Raw genomic sequence first — 23,679 nt, forward strand, 5'->3', positions numbered from 1 at the left:
ATCAGTTTTCATGATGCATTAGAGAAAACAGAAAAAATATTATGAATTAAAATCCCAATTATAGGTATACTCTGAAAAATAAATAAAAATAACTAGTCATTAGATAAAAGTTTAGAAATTCAATATTTTCCTCTGAAATATAAGTTTTACTTTATGGAGAAGGGAAAGCTATGTGAGCTATTTCGTAAAACAGAAATATTCAGCGTGCATACATTTGGTGCATTGTGACTGTACTGAATACTTGAGTAAATTCACGCAACATTTTGGTGATTTAAAAACAGAAATGAATGTGATACGCCTACCTAGAATCGGATTACAACATACACAGAGGTAGTATAAATCAAATATTAAAATTTCAATGTATAAGAGTATGAGAGGGTTATGCTGTTTTGATCTTTTTTATTAATTTTCTGGGACCCGTGGGACATCCGTGAACTAAGCACCATTTAAGAGGTCTGAGGAAATACTGGATTTTAAATGTTCATATGCCCCCCCAAACATGTATACACATAACACAAAATGTTAATAAAAATAAAAGGATGATGCACAGTGTCAGTTAAACTGGTAATGATGCTTGTTTAAACTCCTCATTGGACTCCAAAATATGTAAAAGATTTACATAAATTGTAATTTTATTTTTTGAATGAACAAATAAATCTACCTTGTACCTCGTTCGTTATTTCTTGTCTCTTCCAACAGTGATGAGGGAAAAGACCCAGTAGAGACTCCATCACCAGGACTACTGTTTTGCCTGACTGAGGTGCTCTCCAGCTCAGCCAGCAGAGTTTGCTGTTGTCCTCGGTACACATTTCTTCCAGCTGTAGGGGGAGAGGCGATGGGAGGCTGGACAGGCACATTTATAACCACCTTTCTGGTTCACACACAGGTGAGAACACCCTCCATTCTTCAAACTGCACTCGTTAATGTCTGGAGGAAAGAGAGAGAGAAATGAAAAGGAGCTTTGTTAAACTCACTCAGTACACACACACTCAGAGTTAACAGAGCCATTTATACGAATTTCACTCATTATAAGTGTGCATGACTAAAATGACCTTTGCAGCGTCGGCCATCTCTGTGGAGTGTGTATCCTCGGGGGCAGATGCAGCGGTGAGAGCCTGGCAGGTTGGCGCACTGCCACTCACACGTTTCCTCCTGGCACTCGTTTACATCTGTGTGGACACATAAGAAATAAGCCGATGATTTCTTTGGAAAAATGCATGGAATAACTTTTTATAAAATTATTATTTAGCCTTCATTTAACCAAGTTTGTCAAACTGAGATCAAAGATCTCTTTTACAAGGGACACATGGCCAAGAATAGCAGCAACACAGAGTTTCAAAAACAAGTAAAATTCACATAAAATCACACAGAACGACAATTCGTCATCTGGTGAGTCAAGTTACACACACATATCCTCAACTCAACAGATCTGACCATGGTTTTAAACTCATTCAAGGTCACTATGCGCTGAAGCTTACAGTCATTCTGCACTTTTTTTTTTTTTTTTTACGCTGTTAAACATACCAGTGACTGCTACAAAGTAGGCCAATTCACTGTTAATACAAGACATAAACACTATCCAGAGTGGGGGCATTCGTATACAGTACATCACCATATTCAATTACAGGTAAAAATGTAGACTCCACCAGTTTCTGTCTCACATAAAAAGAAAAGCAAGACTTGTTTCCGAAATGAAATCCAACCAAAAGCTTTAGCTTGTTCACAACAGGCCGGATATGCTCCTTTAAAACACAGGCGGTCATCAGTTAAAAACCCTAAATATTTACAAGACACTGACCACTTCTGGTAACAATTCTTCAGACAGTTTTGAGATTCCTGATCTTGACATAGCTTGTAGATTTGCTCCTACCTACACACTCCTCCCTAAGAGCTTGTGAAGTTGAGTTCCCAGGTGCTGTTTTTGTTGGTTGCTTCCTGTATCCAGGTGGACACTCGGCGATGCAGCTGCGCCCGTCTCCAGCTAAGATGTGTCCGTACGAGCAGGAGCATCGGTAGGATCCTGGTGAGTTGTGGCACTTCTCCGTACACGGCCCAAGCCCCTGATTAACAGCACACTCATCTATATCTGGACAAAAAATGTTTTGCAGTATGTGTAAATAATTTGGTTTAAAAACAGGATTTAACTTTACATTCTGGTCCAAATCAAGCATGACATGGGTCACGGTACTGCTTTGTATTTTGCTTTGCACTTAAGCACTGCTGCAACTCTTTAAAATGTTGTATTTTCCCTAATTTTACAAATTTTATACACTCAATTTTAACTTTATTTTTATCAACATTATTGCAATGGATTTTATTTTCCATCTTATGTTATGCATTCTATGAATTTTATTTTTTATCTTACTTTCACTAGTATTATCAAGTGAGTTTTAGCTCTGTGAAGATGCATTATATGTATTCTATTCTGATCTGATCTTATTTTTACATGCAGGTTTTATTATGTCTTTATATCTTCTTTGTCCTTTCACCTGAAGCATTTGGTGCATGTAATTTCTTTGTTGTAAAGCACATTGGGCTGCATTTCTTGCATGAACTGTGCTATACAAATAAAGTTTATTATTATTATTATTATTACCGTTAAGCAAGTGTCCTCTAACCTTGGCATTGGGTGTCTGCAGTTTGAAGGCTGTAGCCAGCAGGACAATGACAGTAGAAGCTCCCAGGAGTGTTAACACAACCAAACACACAGCCTGTAACAGCTGCAGACAGCAGACACTCATCCACATCTGGAAAGATAGGGAGCAATGAAGAAAAACACTTGCTCATGGACACAAATAACATGAACAGAGACAAATGTATAAATACACACACACACACACACACACACACACACACACACACACCTGTGCAGGAGGTCTGGTCATGAGATGGTTTATAGCCGTCATCACAGCTGCACTTAAAGGAACCAAATGTGTTGATGCATCTCTGCTGACACTGGTGCTGCCCCTCCATACACTCGTCTAAATCTGCTCAAATGCAAACAATAATTATTACACACATAAAGACAAAATATTTTGTGCACCGGGATGGACACAGATTCAACAAAACACACACTCGCTTGTGCACAATCAATCTGACAAAAACACACAGCCTGCACTGGACTGACATGAAAGAGACGGGCGGCAGATGAAAGGTGGTGATCTCCCCTGTCGCTCTGAATCAAACTGAAGTCTGAAACCATGTTGATGTGTCTCCATGTTAGCTCACTGTTTTCGCCCGTAATGAGCAAACCATAACGCAGATGTTTTTTAACTTCCTTTTCTTTAAAGACAGGAAACAAGGATGTGCCATGAGGATTCTTCCAGGCTTGTATATCAGCCTTTGTTTTTTCCTGCCTTCTATGAGACCATTTCACCCATCCTGACGTTTCTAAATATACCTGCCTCTTCTGCAGCTGTGGAAGAAGCACTCATAGCCTCTATTTAAGTAAATATATTAATATTGCATTGAGAAAAAAAAACAAACTCTTTAATAAATTAAAGTCTTAGATTCAACATTGAAAAGTCAGATGTCTTTTTAATAGGAAGCAGGTAGACATGCTATAAAAACTGTGAAAGTATCAAAATGTTCAACACACAGAGGAATGTACAGTCCATTATCTGATACTCTAATGTTAAAGGAGCCGTAAGGAAATTGAGTAAATATAGGATGTTACAACTGCACCATAGACTGAATCACAATGTTTGTTTACGATAACTTCCGGGTAAAAACCCCCATGTCAAGTGCATACAATAAAACAGCACTGAGCAAATGCTGCCTCAATTGGTTTGTTTTTAGCCACCTAAAAGAGGCCCACCTAAAAAATTACAAAATCAGTATCGGTCCAAATGTATGCTATATTTAGAATATTTTCATAGCTTTATATTACTGTCAAATAGCCTTTTTTGACAGAGAACTGAAACACATTAATTTTGGATCACAGGAAGTGCTGGTAATTTAATTTCTATTTTTACTTTTTTGTGCTGGTAAAATTTTGTAATCACTCCAGCTGTCAGCTAAATGTAGTGGAGTAATAGTAGCCTATAATATTTTTTTCTTAAATGTAGTGAAGCAGAAGCATGAAGAAGAATAACATAGAAGTACTCAAGAAAAGTAAAAGTACCTCAAATTGTGCTCAAGTACATGTTACTGTCTATTCACCATTGATTTTCTGTGTTTATGGTTCAAGATCTTTCCATTTTCTCACACATCTCTATACAAAAAAAGACCATGTGGACAAAGTCTAGTCCAAAAAGAATAAAATTTTGTGAAGTGAGGACCAAAATATATGCTCGTTTTTCTTGAGCTGTCTGTCAGACAGGAATGTTTACAAGCCTTATTTCATTGCAGAGGAATTTTCAGGCTGAAGCTAAACTATAATCAGTCAGACCACAATGTCTGGACAGGACTATCTGTCAAAATGCACACTGATAATAACACTTTTCAAAAATAATATCAACACTACCCACTGATGGCTCTCAAAAATGATAGGCTGTCTGCGAGAAGGCAAGTGCAACTTTGACACAATATATGAAGTAAATGTTAGTGCTACAAGGTAATAGTGCTGCCATAAATTTCACAGTTCACGTGTACACTCGTCTGTGCTGTGAAACATCAAACACATCAAGCATGTGAAGGAGATTCCCTGTTGTGCTGTAACACGTCTCAGTGCACGCTGCATCGTTATTAGGAAGAGCCAAGGGTGTCCACAGAGGATTCAGGAAGAATGTTACAAGAAATAAAACAACAATATGTTCACCTCGACACGTTCGCCCGTCATCCAGCAGAGTGAATCCGGTTCTGCAGTGGCACTGAGTTCTGGTTTGGGTCTGGTTGGAGCTCTGGTTGTGGTGCTGGGAGTGGGAGCACAGCTGGGAACAGCCTCCGTTGTTAACTGAGCATGGTGTCAACTCTAGCAACAAACAGTAATGTGACAACTGAAAACAGCAAGAATTGATAAATGATCTTTTTAAATGGCTGTTTTCATGCACCCTCAGTACATTTAATATTAACATGCACGCTGCATATGTACTGTAATATTTTTAAATTCATATTTCATAGAAATTTTGATATAATACTCTGAACAAAACTTGATGTGCAACACTTGTTTTTGCTCCCATTTTTCACAGGTTTAAGACTTTTAATGAACTTAATAGATATAATTATGTCAAATTTTGTTTGACAAAAAAAGCAGAAATCTTTTGTTAATGAGCACTTCTCCTTTTCCAGGATAATCCATCCACCTGACAGGTGTCGCTAATCAAGATGCTGATTGAACACATCATTACCACACAGGCCACTTAAACTGTGTTTAAATGTTTTCTTCACTATACATATACTTTTTAAATGATAATTTATTGATGTTTGTTTTACACACGTTTATAATGCTTTTTTTGCTATTAGTGACTGTGATAAGCTCATTACCCTCTAAGATTGCAAAGTTTCCCAACCTTGAAAGTTTACAGGTTTTGTGGGATGATTTTACACCAAAATCACTGACAGGGCGTCACTTATGTTTGGCTGATATCCATTTTTTGATTCTTCGTGCTAATTTAATCTCTTTAAAGGTTCAAAATATCGTAGGACGGGAAACTTAAAAAAAGTGAGACTTACTCTAGGTAAGTTAGCAGCTCCTGGAGCCAATGATAATATTAAAAAAAATAAAATAAAATTGCATTCCAACAGGAAAGCTCTATTATATAAACAACAAAACAACAGTTTAATAAAGAAAAGACTAGTACTGAGGTATATATTATTGGCACCATCCCTTTTCTCTACCATCAGCACGTATTTTCTTTTTCCTTGTCAGTATTTTCAAATTAATCAGATAATGTTATGAAGCAGCGACAGCACCTACCCAGACACACAGGTGTGACTCCGCTCCAGTTGCCCCCCTGCTGGCAGTAGCTGTGTATGTCTCCATGAGCCAGCGTATAACCGGGGTAGCAAGCATACTGTATGTAATGTCTGTACTCTCTGGGCCCTGGATTCTCAACATTACGAAAGTAGAAGGTCCCATGAGTAGGAACAGGTGGGTAAGTGCACACGGGTCGTCTGCTGAGTCTCAGAGACAGCAGAGGTGGTTCGGAGGTGGCGTTTGATGTGAGGTTGTGGTGATCGGTGCGGTGAGATCTCGGCTCTGTGGTGACGGTGTTTGGAGGAACATTATTGGACTGGGTAGAGCTGGGACTTGAGGTAGTTGGGGCAGAAAAGGAGGATGATAAGGATGGTGCAGGAGATGACATGGAGGAAGAACTGGTTGAAATGGAAGAAACAGAAGTAGACAAAGTGTATATTGAAGTCTCAGTGGGATCCTCTTGATCTACAGTCCCAGGCTGAGACAAAGGAGGATACTTGAAATCATTTTTAGCCTGCTGGTCGTCATGTGCAGTTTGTGATGAGCCTGTTACTATTTCAGATGAAGTCACATCATCCTGGGATGTGGCAGGTTCTCCAAGCACAAGAGGAGGAGAATTTGTGTTGAACAGTGGTGAAGTCGGTGCAAACATCACAGTATTTGTGACAGCAGTGATAGCTGGTGTTTGGGCTTTAGACAGTGATGGTGGTGAAGATGTTGATCGCTCTGCTCCTGACAGTAATGATGAGGTAGATGACACAGTAGTTGATAGATGTGATTTTACTTCTGCTTTTTCTGCTTCTTTCTGGGAAGTTTTTGCCTCCAAGCCATACTTTCCAGTTTCTGTTTCTGGTCCTTGAGCTTCTTTCACCTCCTGAAGTTGAGCCTCACGATGAGTTTGGACTCCATCTTTGACTTTTAAATTGGGAAACTGCTGCAGATGGACTTTTGTGTTGGTCACTTTAATCCTGTCTGTGTTGGACATTTGGGATTGAGTGTGAGACAACAAGTTAAATTTCAGGTTGGCTTCTTTGGAGGCAGTATTAGTGAGGGTGTCGTAGTGGGATTGTTGCTGTGTCTTCAGAACTACAGCAGCCTGGAGGTCCTGGTGTATGTCTGGTTTCTGCACATGGACATCTGAGACCGAACTCATCATGTCGGACTCTATGGAGAAAAGAGTTCGGTTACAGTGCAGTAATGAACTGTTGTCTACCTATTGCTGTTTGGAATCAATGAATATGAGAGAATTAGCACAATGTGATACAAAGACAGATATGAGATCACATTTAAAGGAATAGTTCTCAATTTTGGGAACTCTTATTCACTCTCTTGGCAAGAGTTGGATGAAAAAATTAATACCACTCTTTCATTTTCGCAGGAAATATGTGGGGTCTGTCCAATTGTTACAGCAGCCCAAAATGCTGAAGCCCTGTTAATTTGAAAAATGACTACGTGGACCATAAGCCATTTCTCTGATATCCTGTTATCCTCAAAACAAATCCCCATTGCTCCAAAGTCCCATTTCTTAGAAAATACAAACAACCCTGTTGCCAGAAAAAATGTTGTAGGGTTCTGTAACCCCGGTTACATTTGTCAATAACGCTGTGGTGAATTTGTGGTTAGGTTTAGGCACAAATACCACTTGGCTATGACAAGAAGTTGCAAACCTGCAAAGGGTCCGTTAAAGCACCTCGGATCAGTGCCTCAAACCCTGCTGGTAAACAAAACTAAATGCAGCATGGGGTGTGGATTTTCAGAGAAATGGGAGTTTGGAGCAATAGGCGTTTGTTCTTCGGATACTGGGCTGTTGGAGAAATCAGTTTTTGGTCAAATGGGACATTTTTTAACTAATTTGACAAATTTTTTACCCTTTACTCAATTTGTCGGCTACTTTAATTTTAAGGCAGATTTTATTCTCTCTAACAGAGACAGGCTCGCTGTTTCCCGCTTTCCCAGTCTTAATGCTAAGCAAAGTAACAGAAGAGCCAATAGGCGTCTTTTCTAACATATCAAACTATTGCGTTAATAGCTGATTTTATTTATGCTCACCTTTGCATACAGGCTTTGTACTATTCCAGGTGTGGCCCTTACAGTATAACATTGAGGGCCCATGTAGCCGAAAGCCACTATTACAGCTGAACACTGCCCAGGAGCCGTCCTTATTCATGCTGCTCGTCCCATGGGTGAGTGGCCCCGGGTTAAAACAGCCAGAACCTGAAAGATGGGAGATTATCATGGAAAGTGATTAAAAGTTTGAGTCTGACCAGGGACTTTGTTGTTGTCTCCTCTCAACTACCTCTGTGGTACTGTGTTGCCTCCAGGTAACATACCCATTCTTTTGCTGTTTATACTCAATTCTGTTGCAGTTCTTTAAAAAAGAGCCAGGGCCCTAAGGAAACCAGTAACACTGTATATATATTATAACATGACTTTCTGGAGGCCATGTTGAGTCCCTTTTTTCGGGGCCTTCCTCGCATGGTTCAGCTCCATTAACTCTCTGCAAAAAAGGTCTGGGAATGTCTTTTTCTGTCATTTTAAAATCTTGAAAAAAAAATCACAATAATAGGTTGGTGAAGTTTAATTTTTAATTGTTTGATGTGCTTTATTTGAAAATTAATTGACAGAAAATTACTAAAATGCAAATGCTGCCTTGAAACATCGTACCATTATGGAATCCCACCATGACAGTTTTTGATATTGTGTTTTTAGGTTTATAGCAGTCATATATAACAGTCATAATTTTCTTTCTATCTCTGCAAATTAATCTACATATGTTTAATAATTTTGAATATTTCCCATACACTATTGTATATAATTCTATTAAGATTTTTGAAATTATTTTCTTTTTTCCATTTCTTACCATCATGGTACAGTACACCAAAAAAAAAAAACATAAAAAAAAGTTTTAAAATTATGTAAACTTTATGTCTTTTCTAACAAAAAAAACAAAAAACATTGCAAACATTTTTAATTTTTTTTACCAATCAGCATCACAATGCGTACCGTGTAGGGTTAACGCCCTGATAAAAGTAAAGTAATATTTGAACAAAAGTTAAGACAATGTTATCTTCCAAATGCATCAGCTGGCAAAAACAGAAAACAGACATTTATATAGAAAGGTTTACTCCTTACCGACACAGACTGGGATGTCCCGGGACCAGTGTCCAGACACACAGCTGTTGGTTTTGTATCCATGGAGTTTGTAACCAGGACGACAGCGGAAGATCACCAGTAGTCCACTGTAACGGAAAAACGTCTGCCCGTTCTCCAGGTGTTTTAAACCGCTGCATCCCTTGGCTCCACACACTGCAGAACAGTTTCACAGTGAATGCCGTCCTTTTAACAACACAAGTATGAAAATGAAGTTGAAGAAGTACCTGGAGCGTAGATGCAGAGCAGAGCGACCAGTGCTGCCAGGAGCCCCATCTGAACTCCCAGATGTGATGGGAGGCTAAAGAAAAGTGCTTTGAGAGTGAAAGTGGGAAGTATATGAGAGGCTGGACACTGAGGGGAGGGGAGATGTGGTCTGGGATTACTACAGGATGGGCAGGAGGAAGGAAGGAAGGAAGGAGGAGTAAGATGGTACAAAATACTCTGACAGATGGATGAGGAGGTATCGGGGGAGAAGCTGTTTCTTCTTGCTTTAAAGTGAGTGGTTTTATTTGGTTTTTTTGTCTTTTTGTCCTTTTTGTCAATCAGTTTAAAAAGTATTAGTCTCCACGCCTCCCTGTTTGTGTCTCACCCATCACCTCTGAAGCCTCAACTAGACAGCATGTGTGTTTGTGTGTGTGTGTGTGTGCACGAGTGTGTGCCGCTGCTGCACAAGTTCATTAAAATCTGAACCCATCATTTACTCAGACTGACAGGATGCCTGGGCCTGTTTAACAGCTCTCACCACAGCTGGTAATTACAGAGTGAAGTAGCATATGAACACATATTTCACTGCACTAAAAACTTTGGCCTGCTGGTGGTGCTAGATGAAAAGTCAGTGGATCAACAAAGTCTTAAAAGACTCATCTTCTGGGAATGGCTGCTATAGCATGGCTAAAGTACACAAACAAATGAGAAAATGCAACAATTAGAGGGTATATCACCAATAACTACTAGATTTAAGTGTTCAAGTGTTAAGAAATACTAAAATATTTCATCTTTTCCCTGTTTTCCTACATTGATTCCTCTGTTAGTCTGTTGATTATGCAGGATTTCCGCACTGCAGCATTCAGATTCCTCCCTTCACAAATACTTCTCTTTGTCCAGCTTTCCATTAAGTTGCTGATCCTTGTTGTCCAGATTGTGAACTACTCTGAAGGCCTCTAGGAACTCTGTAAAGTCTATGCTGCCGTCCTTGTTGAAGTCGATACTTCGGGCGAGGTCATCAATGGCTCTGTCGTCAATGTCGACCCCCAGGTGGGCGCTGAAGAGACGCCAGGTGTGACGAAACTCCTCAATGGAGATCAGACCTAGTCATGACAACACATGCAGAGCATTAAAGACTACATTTTGAATAAATGACACACTGTCTTCAAAGTAATTCAACATTTTTTACCTGAATGGTCTTTGTCTATAATGTTGAATATAATCTCGATGTCTGTCCTGTATCTGAACAGAGTTTCAGCCAAGTTTGGAGTCACCTAAAAAGAGAAAAAGGGAAAATTATACAGCAGACTATATAATAACCACTGGCCGTGTATAATCAAGACTGTATATAAAGACTCTCTCTCTCTCTCTCTCTCTCTCTCTCTTTATATATATATATATATATATATATATATATATATATATATATATATATATATATACATAAAGACTTTATATACAGTCTATATGCCTTACCTGAGGCAGAGGAAGTCCTGGTTCCATATCCTCGAAGCTGGACTGATACTCCACACTGCCATCTGGTGCCAGACGGGCTAAGTGCGGACGAAGTGTCCTCCAGGGCAGATCCAGCCTCAGTACAGACTCCAGCACCTGAGCCCACTCACTGACTGACACATTACCTGAAAGAGAGATATGCTTTCATGTAGAAACTATACATGTCAACATGGTTTATACATGTTTATGAGCAATGTGAACACAGCGCACCAGTGTTGTTCTGGTCGTACTGCTGGAGACCCGCCAGCAGCTCAGAGCGATGGGAGAACAGCTTCTCCTTCAGGGCCTTGAGGGCAGAGCCTTCAGCAACTCGGACTCTACAGACACACATGTAAACACAGGTGACAGGTGATTTACTAACACTAAGCTTTCTTAAAAAAACATGTCATTGTTAATTAATCTGTCAATTATTTGTTCTGTAAACTGTTAAAATACATATCAAAATAGTGAAAAATGCCCATCGCAACTATACAGAGGCCATAGTTGAAACTTCAGATTTCTTGTTCTGACCGTTCAGCAGTCCAAAACCCCCAAAAAGACAAATGCAAAGGTCTTTTTTTGTTTGAATGAACTAATCCATTAAACTAATAATCATTTCAGCACTGATACTTTCAGCTGTGTTTAAGCCTCCCTTATTTTAAAGTAATAATTTTGAGGATTTTTTAATTTCAATAGGTGTCTATTTAATCACTATCTAGCCCTAAATGAGGTAACACAAAGGTGGCTGAGTCTATGGCCCATCGGTAAAGCATTGTCCTATTTATGAAAGTATATTTGCAGTTTTTTGAAATTGGTGTCGGGGTTGACATTCCTGGAAATAATGCTGGATTAAGGGGAGAAAATCCAAAATGTCAAGGTTGTATGTAAATACAGTTTATCTTTATGGAATATGTAGATGCTGAAATGATAAGAACACTGTTGACATATGACACCTTTGTCTTGTGTTTCTAGGTTTTTGTGGACACATCAGGAATTGTTCATATTTCATTTTTCTTAAAGAAAGTTTGGGGTGAGATTTTCCACCAGGAGCAGGATGGGAAATAATACGAAGAGGAATCTAGTTGTTGTCTTGCAAGTAGTGACCCTTTAGGATCCCCAGTTTCTGCAAAATCATACAGTGTGTGACTTAAAAGTCACATTGTCTTTAAATGTGAGAGTGCGTCAGACTTTAGTCTTTTTAAAGGATTTGCAAAATGTAGAGTCTGGTAGACGTTAGCAAGGTAACCAACTTTCACTGTGCCCTACTGTCAGATCAGATCACGGTTGCTCATTGAATGATGGAAAAAGGCCAAATATTACCCGACTTCTTTTATAGTGTCACCAAATCAACCAGGACTGAAATGTTTAAAAGCCACTTTGAACAAACACAAACACACCAGATGGCATCTGTACCTCTGAGTCAGGGTGAGTTTGCGTGTTGTGCGGCTGACTTGGTACTGGTAGAAGCGGGGAACCAGTTCTCGGCCCACTTTGATGTAGGCACCACGGTTGCTTCCTTCCTCGTAATAGTTTGACGCTGAGAAAATGGTGATCACCTGTAGAACAAACAAAATTATGTCTCCAAACTCAAACATTTTAGACTTTTGGGGAATTATTTTATTGCATCCCGTCTACCTGTCCACCATGACAGAGCTCATATCCCTCCTGTTTGCACTCATGGGATCTGATGAGCAGCTGGAGTCCGTGATGGTGGAGCAGTCTCTGGGTCACGTCAGGGCCGAAGTAGCAGCCTCCTCCTCTGAATGTGTTGGGACTGCAGCCTTCTTGTGTTTTGGGGTCACTCCACAATATATCCACTATCTGCAGCAGAGAGGAAAGCAGATAAAATACGACACTACAGGGCAGAGCTGAGCAATATCAATGTTTTCTACACTAAATCGATGCATTTGACCTGTTTCCATTCCCGCTCCTGTTGTGGAGGTGAAGGAGGGGGAAGAGAGGACAGAGAGTCCAGGAAAGGCACTTGGAGGGCATTGATGGTGTAAGGCATGCTGGGAGAAGATGGGCATGGACGCGGCGAGAGGCACGATGGAGTTCGAGGAGAGCAGAGCGAAGAGGACGAGGACGATGAGGAGGAGGAGGAAGAAGTGGAGGTGGCGCTGTCCTGACGGCATCGCCTCTTTCTACAGAAAGAGGAGAAGAAGAGACAGAGTTGCTTTAATTAAACAAGAATCTAATTGTGCAAGGAGCTTAATAATAACATCCGCTGTCAGACCTCAGGGTCGGCGTTCTTTGGTTCTTGCTGTGGCTTCGACTGCTGCTGGGACAAGAACTCGTGGTCGATCTCATTCTTTTCATTTGTCTGCAGGACTGGCCGATGTCCAGCTGCTCCAAACTGTGCCTGGGAAACCTCAGGGCAGATTTCACCTAGAAGAAAAGAGAGAAGAAAAGACAGAAATAAAGTGAGGACAGAGATGTTTGCTTTTCCAAAATCAGAGGTCATACTAACATATGCAAAAATATCTATCAGAATGGACTGCCACCTGTATAAAACAGACCTCTATTATTAGTCTACTTGCCATCAAAGTAAACCTAGAAATGTTGAATACCCCAAAGTTTATGTTATAAATGCATAGTATAGGTCCCTAACATTAGAAAACTGTCGGATGCTAACTTGCATATATTTGGCATTTTGCATAATTTACCTAGTTTGTATAAATGTGCATAATCACGTATACTGATAGTATTTCAGCCACTGCTTGGCCAATTTGGGTATAATCTGGTTGGTTTTGGGGTTTCTTTGAGGATAATGAATCAATTTCCGATCAGTTGTTATAACACATGTAACTAGTGTTTATATAATTCTCTGTTCTAATAATTTTGGATGTAATTTAGTTTTTTTTAAAAAAACAAACTGTTTTAGGACTTGTGTGTCCCACCTGTTAAACATGACTTTATTTTAGTTCCTTTACCATGCTACCTGCTGTTCTTACCAACATTTACCAACTGTGTATCAACTCAGTGTGATGGCCCGTGAATTCAAATGTTAACTTTATCCATTGTTCTATTCATGTGTTTATAAATATAGTACTATCTATAACTAATTTGAAGTAATTTCAATTATTTCAAATATATTGAATATACAGAGTAAGTTACCCAGTCAATTCAATGTCCTCGTAAACGTCTAAATTGAATAAAAATTAATTCAAAATCAGCCCAAATGCAGTTAAAATATGCAGACTTCCAGTTTAAAACATACATTTTGAATTTGAAAATCTCAGACATGGATTTATCATCCTCAAAAATGCCCAAAACAATGTCTTAATTGGCCAAGCAGAGACTGAAATACCGTCAATATATGATATAATGCACATTTATGGAAATTAGGTATATTATGCAAATTCCTCAACATATGCAAGTTAGCATCCGGCAGTTTCCTAATGTTGAGGACACATACTATGCATTTATAATGTAAAACTCTTGGGTACTCAACATTTGTGGGTTCACAATGGGGCTCTATAGGCTGGCAAATGGACTATTATGAGCTAACAATTACTTTTAATACCTGTAGGCGATCAGAGCACATGCATTCTATTATAATCCAATGAGAAAAACCCATATTATTTGTAATTTTTCTGTTTGATGAATAATCATGTATCTTGGGCCAGTTATTCAAGAGACTAAAACAACCATAAAGTAGAAAATAACTAAAACAATTACTCTAAGGTATTTAGCATGGGTATTGTCTGTTGGATATAAACATATAGAACTGTTTGGTGACATGTTTACATTAATGTGTAGTGGCTGTGATTTGTCAGCATTTATAAAATGTTTTTCTGACTTCTAGTAGTCGAAATTGATTATTGCGGTTGAAAGAGTCCAGATGGAGGATGAAAGTCTGCTTGTTTTCACTGACCTTGTGCCTCTCTATGGAGCAAAGGAAGTCCAGGTCGGTCTGGTCTGATATCCCTCCATGAACAATCAGGATCTTTCCGTCAATGACCGTTGCAACAGGCAGAAGGCTGAAAACATCCTGAAACAGCTGGAGGATCTCTCGGCCATGAGTCTGTGTGCAAAGAAAAGGAACTGATGTCACAACTCTGGGTCACTCATCCAGATTATTAATCCACCCGGCTCCACCACCAGTGACATGGTAGAACCTGCATCTGAGTTCTGCACATAATAAAATCAGAATAACGTGTTTCTGGACTACGATACCTTGTACTTCTGCATGACCTCTTTTGTGAACCCATATCTGAAACAACAATATAAAAAAAACTTTACTACCTTTGTGTTTGTGGTAAACTCAGATGGATAAATCTTTCATTTCTACTCTTCACTCGAACCCACCTGAGGTTCATTATGTGGTCTTCATGGTTTCCTCGGTTAAGGTGCATGTAGTCAGGGTAAAGCAGCAGGTAGGCAAAGAGGAGGATGACCACTTCAACTGACTTTTTCCCACGGTCCACAAAGTCCCCATTGAACACATATGGCGTCTCCGCAGAGGGAAGGCCATTCTTCACAACAGAAACATGAAATGAAATCAACAAACTTAAAATCAGATTTGAGGGAAGTCTTAAGAGCATGCTTCAGCTAAGTTTGATATGGCTTTAACTGTCATGAACATTTGAAGTTGAATCATTCACAACCTTTCTGAAAGATTTCTTTATGCAGATACATCTGTTTTTATACAAATAAAAAAAGATTTAAGGGTCCAGTGCGTTCACATGTAATCAAGTAGACTTGGGCCGGAAGACAGGCAACACCTTCTGGGAGGCTCTGAAAAAAACAGTTCAACAGAGTGGCAGGACAGTAAAACAAAACATGCATGATGAAATTTTACCATGGTGATGCCATACTGTTTAAAAAAAAAAAAATATAATAATTAAATAAAAACCATTTGCATTATTCCATGCAAAGTGGCATCTATTGGTAAGTTTACGGGACAAAAACGTATCAAGTGTGCCAAGCATGTAGAACTTAGCAGATAGCAGATGCAAATACAACATCGGTCCTATCTAGAGCCAGTGTTTGGTTTGTCCATTGTAGGTTACCGTAGAACAAAATGGCAGACTCTGGAGTGGTATATATTGATAAATGTCTCATTCCAAGGTAAGAGACACCCCGAAACCCTACACACTGGACCATTAAATCTTTTGTATATTTGTATGAAAACAGGTGTATCAGCATAAAACATTTTCTATAAGATAGGTTGTGAATGCTTCTGAAGAAATTTGTTGCATAATAAATAATATATAGCTTTACCTTATAAAATATGAGAAGTAAGTCATCAAGCCGTCCGTGCAGATCACCTGCACCACAAGGAAAATTACAGTAAAATCTCTTATTTCAGTCTAATTAAACCCTGGTATACAGAGGAGGTCTAAAATCCCCTGACGATATGAAAACAACCACCAACTGGTGTGTGTTTTCTGTTTTCGTCCCAACAAGTATTCTTGAGTTTAATGATATGCGAATCTGCAGGAGGAGGCAGCCGTAGAGGAGGCGTCAAGTACCTGATCAGTGTGCAAATAAACAGGACCTCCATTCTTGGAACAGTGCCATTAAGATACAGTCAGCTGTATTTAAAACACATTTGTTAAAAGCACGATGGGGGCCAGAGCCTTCAGTTACCATGCTCCTCTTTTATGGAACCATCTTCCAGTTTCGGTACGGGATCCAGACACAGTCTCCACTTTTAAGATAGACTTAAGACTTTCTTCTTTGATAAAGCTTACAATTTGGGCTGCTTAGGCTTGCCTTGGACCAGCCTCTAATTAGGCTGAAATAGGTTTAGTCTGCTGGGGCACTTTCTATGATACAGTGAGCTCCTTTCTCCTTCTCTCATGCTCTTCATCTGCAAACGCTCATGTCCTTTTACTCCATAACAATAACTCGCCTTCTTCTCCGGAGCATTTGTGCTCCCTTGTTTCATAGTTTTCCCTGATCTTGGCTGTGCCTGGATCATGGTGATGGCTATGCTGATGCTGTGATCTTGCCTTCGGCTGTGCTCGTGTTGTGGCTGCACTGATGCTGTAACCTCTGGCTAAAGCTTGAATCGTGGTTTTGGTTGTGCTGTTGCTATGGTCCTGCCTGTGCTGTTGCTGTGGTCCTGCCTGTGGCTACACCTGTGTCCTGGGCCTTGGTTGCACTGATGCCGTGATCCTACTCGACACCATCTGCCATCTACCATCACACACCTGCTATTATTATTAGTCATGCCTCTTTTATTAATATACACATGTGACTGTTATCGCCACTTACAGTATTTTCATATAAAATCACATACTATCACAAATTATATTTATTAATTTTATGTCTATTACTTTTGTTATTTGCTATGTTATTGGTACCATTATTGTTGCTGTGCAACTCTCCCCCTCTCTCCCTCTCTCTTCCTTCCTCTTTTGTTGTCTCTGTCTTTCTCTTTCCTATATGTCATTATGTCATCTACTGTAATGTCATTGTTTTTTCCGACATCTATTGCACGTCTGTCCGTCCTGGAAGAGGGATCCCCCCTCAGTCGCTCTTCCTGAGGTTTCTACCCTCCCCCACATAAAAGCAGGGTTAAAGGGGAGTTTTTCCTTAGTCAATGTGAGGGTCTAAGGACAGAGGGATGTCGTATGCTGTAAATCCCTCTGAGGCAAATTGTGATTTGTGATAATGGGCCTGATAAAAAAAAATTTACTTGAATTAACAGACATCAGTGATCATTTAACAGTAAGCAGGTCATTTATTTATTCAGTGGCCCACTGTACTGATGTAGCAGGTGGAGAAGCAGCAGCCCATCGCAGCTGCAAATCACCCTAGTAACACTGACACGTTTGTTATGAGTGCTAAAATGTAGAGTAGGTCATTATGTCAGGTGGAATAGGTCATTCTGTCCATTACAAATATCTATAAGAATGGACTACCACCTGTATAAATGCAATTAAAAATGACAAGAATTATAATCTTGAAGTGAAAGGGAGTTTATGGTCACCCACCACATATAGTGATCTCTTTGGTGTAGGTTGTTGACAGATGGATGATGTTCGGCATCTGTTTGAGGAGCTTTTTGGTCTCGTACAGCAGCTGCAGGACGTATCTGGCATGCAGAGTCTGTGTGGAAGAAAAAGCACAGAAGTTCCTAACAGCATCCAAAATATAATCTAAGACAATTATAAGTAAAAAAGACAGAAAGGCCCATATTACCGTACCTGCTGCTCTTTAAATGCACCGAGGAGAACATTCGTATCAGAGACAGAGAGGGGAAACGACAGTCGGGGTCCGGTGTACGACTCTGGAACAGGGATCAAGTTGTAGCCGGTCTCTCTGTCTAACCAGGGGTCCACCAACGGGTCCAGCAGCTGGGAGATCAAGTCTGGAGGAGAGTGTGAGGAGCCGTGATTATAGTGTCACTGTCATAAAACAGTCCTGTACATCCAGATATTAGATTCCTTGGATGATATGACGGAATAACAAAATCTCTGATGGCAGACTAATTCATATCACCTTACAGTCTTTGCACAACCCGGATAGTTCAGGTACAACCAGCACCAAGTGGAATCCACACTGTTTTATGTTCTATAATAACTTAAATTACTGCAGTGTTTTGATCCGTCGTGGATCTTTACTTTACTTTAACTTAAAATAGAAACTAATTTTATACATCAAGTCTTGTGGAGTACCAATGCATATGTGGAAAACGTTTAAAGCCTTCTGCCGCCCAAAATCGGCTAAACTTCAACAGCTGACGTCACTAAAAAAGAAAATGTGTTGTTGTTGGAGGGCATGAACTGTATTATAAAGATGAACAGCTCCCCAAATTGGGGGGTCAAACAAGCCCAAATATCTTGCCATCTGGGGAATGGGCAGGAACTTGATACAGCAGAGGTGACTAGTGTGCAGACTGTGGCCTCAAATGACATCACCAGCGCAAGGTGGCAGCAGCCATATCTGTAATATTTTAGCTTGACGGCACATTCTTAATAAATCAAAGTAAATGGGGGCAATGTTTAACAACAGAAAAACTACATCAAAACAACCGATTACAAAATCTCACAAAACTGGTGCAGTGTAATCTAAGTCTCCTGTATCCAGTCGCATGCTCAGTGCTTCCCAAACACATGCATTTTCTCAAAAACGTTATTACTTAGTATAAACATTCTCATGCATGGCTTTATTTCAGTGCATGAAGAATGTTTGGGAATTTATCTTCACCCTGGAGGCCACAGAAAATACAAAGTTTTCCTAGTGAATTCAGATCACACACGGTGAGTAATTGATACACAACTGGTCATTTAATGAATGAAGTATGCCTTTATGTATTAATATTAGAATATTTCTTTCAGCAGCAAACATATTGTGTCTTTAAGTAAAATGGATGATGTAAAAATTTTTGAATAAAAAAGGGAGGGTTTGCCAACTGATGTAAAATCCCATGAACAAATTGTTATTTGTAATTCCCTGTACTAAACAGCTTGACACAGCAGCTCATCGAGCTCTGTGTGACCTCACTGTTGTATTAAAAAACCACTCCAATATGCAAATGAAACCTCTAATTTATGCAAACAAACAAGGAATGAACAGACATCTACCTCCAGGCCTATTTCTCTTTTGTAAGTCTTTTGTCCATTTCCCCTTTTGTGTTTATTTTGTGTCTATTAAATGTCCTTTATTCTGTCACAGACACGCACACAAGCACAGATGCTGTATGTAATAAACACAGACAACAGAGTCTGGCCTCTTTGCATCACTTTTGTTGACTCAGTGTAAAACCCACATAGAGGATGTACAGCACATGTTGAGCAATAAGGGCTTACCTAAGGATTAGCTCATCAATGGAGCGTTATGCATTTTAGCTGGATGAGAGGGTCAATACATACTTAAGCCACAGCTGTGTCGGAGCAACACACCAACACGTTGGCCTCCACATTCACAGTAGTTGCTAAGCAACGGGATATACGCAATGGGTTTTCTAATGTAGACCAAAATACAGCATGACTAACGAAAGTGGTGTTAATTTGATGAAGATAAAAAAGACATATATATATATATAAAATCTTCCAACAATCCAGCAACCATTAAACTCCAACTGATGACAAATATACAGGTTAAAATAACTGTAATATTAAAGTGCCTTATTTTGCTATGTGTGTAAAAATATTGAAAAACATCCTCCTTTTATCTTTCAGTTTCACATAATAGCATCCCAGCATCAAATAATTCTAAAAATTATATTTAAAGCTTTTTTCCCCCCTTTTTTTAAAAAAGGAATATGGGTCAAAATAACCTCACAAATTTAAGTTTCAGTGTGTCAGAGACACAAGCAGACCTGAAGCTGCAAAATAATAAAATAAATACATTTGTAGTACTGCATTTCCGTGTTGGAAAGTCACAACATGTAGTTCAAATATTAGTTATAGTACAATTAGCAGTGGTCAGGTTGCAATTTAACTACATACAAATCATCATCAATATTTTCATGATATTTTGCCATAAAATACTTTACAGCTAATTGGCCAAAGCTGTCATTTGATAATAACCTGCTGTCTGTCTAAAATCCCTTCTGATTTGCAACCAAGATTTCTGTTATTAAAGTTTAGCAGTTTGGTAAACTACAATTTTAAAGAAGTTGCCTCAGCACTGTGAGAAATGTTTTACTCTAAAATGAAATCAACTTTACCACCAACTTTTCTAAATAACAAGAAATCAGAGGTTTCATTACACATAATACTATCTAGTAATCTGTGGATAAAAGAGTGTTATAGCTCCTACCTGGCCCATTTCCATTCAGCTGAGTGAAGTTGTCGAGCATGAAACTAAAGAAACTGGAGAGCTGAGGAAAGAAAAAACAAAGCAAAAAGGTGTTTAAAGATCCAGGATTTATTAGGATATACTGGCAGAAATGGAATATAATATAACAAGTGGTATGTTTTTTCAGTGTATAATCGCCTACAACTGCCAATTTGCTATCCTCACCACTAGATGCCTGTAAATCCCTCTAATTTTTACAAACTGCTCCTTTGAGATTTATGACGCCTCTGAAAATTAGCATACATGTGAACTTGAGTGTTTTTTAAGCAGCATCACCTGTAGCTGGTCCTGTTCCCCGGCGTATTCGATGGACTGAAAGATGTTCCAGGTGTACCTGCGCCTCATCTCCAGACGGGCCATGTAGCGCCGGTACCATCGCTGGATCAAAACAGCTGCTTTCATAGCTAAAACAATAATACATGCTGTTATATTTTATTAAATGGGAGACGTGTTTGAATACCTAGAGTCACATACGTACAGTGCATGAATGTGACATGTGAACTCTAATTCAGTATTCTAGCACAGCATGATGCTTTTCAACTACAGTACAAAAAATGCACGCGTGCACACACACACACACACACACATACACACACATACACACAGATGCATGCACACGTAACGTATAATACAGACTAAGAGATGAGCAGCATCTTACTCAGAGCGGGGCTGGGAGTCTTAACCGTGTCATCTGTGAAAAGAAAAAAAATACAATTCAGCGTAAGAAACTGGTAACTGAATAAAATCATGTGTAGGGCAACACACATACACAAACACACACACACACACACACACACACACACACACACACACACGCACACAGAAATAACAAGACACGGGGGAGGCTGTGAGCAACAGTGGGACTGGAAAAACTAAGCAAATTAAATGAGCTTTCAGGAGAAACAGCACTCATTAAAGAGAGAAGACAGACTGTGAAGAAAGAAAACCATCTGTCAAACATCTGGGGGGTGTGTGTGTGTGTGTGTGTGTGTGTGTGTGTGTGTGTGTATGTGTGTGAGCGTGCATGCATGCATGTGTGTGCAACAAGTCTGACAAAAATACACTACTGCAAAAACATATTATCATCGGATTCATACAACAAAATGTGACAGTGAGATGTAAAAAATATTAAACCATGATGCTACTGCCATGAATACTGCAAATAATATACTGTTTCAGAAACACTTGCAAGATAATGTTACATAATGCTTCACGGACGAGACGGAAAACAGAACAAGAAAAGTACTTAAGCAACAAAAATGGGAAAAAATTAGAAGAAATGAGAAGACCACAGACAGATATCTGTAATTGCAATCATCTCTAGTTTTTAATACAGCTGTGTACCGGCAAAAATCTGGTAATTTAATACCTATCACAATAAGATTCAAAATATTGCCATGCGAAGCCATGTTGCCAAGGAAGACTTTCTTTATGCTTCAATCATTCAGATTACTCTCTTTCAATTGATGAATTGTTTAGTCAATAAAATGTATCACTGCCCATCACTGAGTCCTAGATGATGTCTTCAAATCTTTAATTTTGTTATAAAAATTAAAAATATACAAAGAAAGGTGGTAAGTCTTTGTATTTGAGAAGCTGCAAACAGAAATGTTTGGTTATTTGACTTAAAGAATGACTGAAATTATTAATCAAATATCAAAACAGTTGCACATTCATTTTCCGTTAAGATTTCAGGGGGGCGCAGGGGACACGCCCCCTTCAATATTTAGAATATGTGCATTTGTGTGAGAACACAAATATCTGAGTTACACTATGTTCCCTTTTACCATTCATCCTAAACACCTCATTTAAGTTATTTCTGAGCTCACACTCAAATTAGTATCCAACACTTAGGGCCTATTTTTGGTCAGCTGATCTATCCACAGACCAGGTGTACCAACACGTCAGCTCAAATTTGATGCCAATAATTTTTCACACCTTTCCCCAGAAGCAGCATGTCCCAATGTCTAAATTTTCCAGCTGACAGGACAAAGAACAGTCCTGGACTGTGGTGACAGCCACCCACCATACATCTTTACCTGTCTCCACGCTTTTCACATGTGTCTCCATAGCAACGGAGGTGCCACATCCCATTATGACCAACAAGGAGGTCCCAGGGGGTCACATCAGTCAGTTTTTCCGAAGCTGGGTCACATCTGGTGGGTGGCATGCAACTACTGCCATGAGACCTGAAGAGTGAGAACATAGTGAGAACATTACTGTTGACATGCTGCATCACTCAGAGGTGTGACAGGGAGAGATGGGTTAAGTTCATCTGATGACTCTCAGGGACTGTACTTTATTAATCACAGGACATATATATATATATATATATATATATATATATATATATATATACATAATCACACTAAATGTACAATAACAGGGGACTGCCATCCTTCACTATACAAAAGGGAACTTCTATTAGTGGTCACACACACACACACACACACACACACACACACACACAAAAGTCAGCCCCAGTGCTTAAAAAATATTTGACATGCCTTCCCCTTTATTCACCACCCACTCCTCACTCATAAATAGCAAACAGTCCCTAAAGTCCAGGAAACACTTCACCCTTTGTCACTTCACAGGAGCAGGGTTCACTAACTCACTGACCCATTTGTTCTGTAGGGGTCAAAATTGAATCGTAACCATGCATGTCAATAAGCAATTCTTTTTTGATTTTTACACCTGAAATGATCTATATTACAAGAAAAATGGTTAAAGTCACAATGGCTTTTGTTCCAGCTTTTTCCAACGGTTTCAAAATGTGCATGAGAAATAGGCTTCAGTATAAAAACTCACCAAACATATCCCACAATAAGGGAACCCTGAGAATAACACTGAACAAATGCATAGCAGCTTATCACGCTTCAACACTCAATGAATTTCATGGAAAATACAACACTCAAAGGAAAATGTTGATTACTGCGCATTACTATCTTACATTTTCACACAGCATCACACCTCAGCGTGCAGGGTATTTCAACGCATCCAGTGCATGTAAATCATCACAGCAACATTATTTTTGTTCCTACCTGCAGCTTATAGGCGATCATGAATGAGAGACACAATCCATGTGATACACACATGAGAAAAAACTTGCGTCGAAACTGTAGATGAACGGTTTTGCTACACGCCCTCTGAATAACTGTTGCGTTTAAAAAGGTAATATTACCATTAGCAGAGTGTTGAAACGCTGCAGG

The 23,679-nt window shown here is 39.3% G+C and overlaps 2 protein-coding genes across 2 annotated transcripts; both read right to left on the minus strand.

Annotated features, from left to right (window-relative positions):
* Positions 1–772: 772 nt before the first annotated feature.
* Positions 773–6,792, minus strand: LOC121943891 (signal peptide, CUB and EGF-like domain-containing protein 2). Its single transcript, XM_042487492.1, has 7 exons — positions 5,858–6,792; positions 4,760–4,912; positions 2,865–2,987; positions 2,619–2,747; positions 1,871–2,086; positions 1,053–1,169; positions 773–927 (listed from the first exon to the last, which is right to left on the minus strand). Exons 1-7 carry the CDS (start codon positions 6,507–6,509, stop codon positions 773–775), a joined length of 1,545 nt encoding a protein of 514 aa, XP_042343426.1. The 5' UTR covers positions 6,510–6,792.
* Positions 6,793–10,090: 3,298 nt separating this feature from the next.
* ppef1 (protein phosphatase, EF-hand calcium binding domain 1) lies at positions 10,091–22,647 on the minus strand. The gene is made up of 18 exons (XM_042487525.1): positions 22,507–22,647; positions 21,126–21,158; positions 20,744–20,871; positions 20,429–20,489; positions 17,869–18,032; positions 17,656–17,770; positions 15,935–15,981; positions 15,020–15,186; positions 14,888–14,924; positions 14,586–14,735; positions 12,945–13,096; positions 12,621–12,852; positions 12,344–12,529; positions 12,122–12,264; positions 10,940–11,046; positions 10,691–10,854; positions 10,404–10,488; positions 10,091–10,317 (listed from the first exon to the last, which is right to left on the minus strand). Exons 1-18 carry the CDS (start codon positions 22,559–22,561, stop codon positions 10,091–10,093), a joined length of 2,253 nt encoding a protein of 750 aa, XP_042343459.1. The 5' UTR covers positions 22,562–22,647.
* Positions 22,648–23,679: the final 1,032 nt, after the last annotated feature.

The sequence above is a fragment of the Plectropomus leopardus genome, chromosome 1 (genome assembly GCF_008729295.1).
Source record: "Plectropomus leopardus isolate mb chromosome 1, YSFRI_Pleo_2.0, whole genome shotgun sequence".
In the NCBI taxonomy this organism is placed as follows: domain Eukaryota; kingdom Metazoa; phylum Chordata; class Actinopteri; order Perciformes; family Serranidae; genus Plectropomus; species Plectropomus leopardus.

What these genes read in the sequence shown, in the direction of transcription:
- LOC121943891 (XM_042487492.1), bottom strand. Translation starts at nt 6,509, where the DNA reads ATGTTTGCACCGACTTCACCACTGTTCAACACAAATTCTCCTCCTCTT. An exon ending in TGACCAGACCTCCTGCACAG is followed by an intron (nt 2,748 to 2,864) that starts GTGTGTGTGTGT and finishes CTATCTTTCCAG; the next exon opens with ATGTGGATGAGTGTCTGCTG. An exon ending in TGCAGACACCCAATGCCAAG is followed by an intron (nt 2,087 to 2,618) that starts GTTAGAGGACAC and finishes TTTTTTGTCCAG; the next exon opens with ATATAGATGAGTGTGCTGTT.
- ppef1 (XM_042487525.1), bottom strand. Translation starts at nt 22,561, where the DNA reads ATGGGATGTGGCACCTCCGTTGCTATGGAGACACATGTGAAAAGCGTG. An exon ending in GACTCCCAGCCCCGCTCTGA is followed by an intron (nt 20,872 to 21,125) that starts GTAAGATGCTGC and finishes TTATTGTTTTAG; the next exon opens with CTATGAAAGCAGCTGTTTTG. An exon ending in GCTGAATGGAAATGGGCCAG is followed by an intron (nt 18,033 to 20,428) that starts GTAGGAGCTATA and finishes ACTCTCCTCCAG; the next exon opens with ACTTGATCTCCCAGCTGCTG.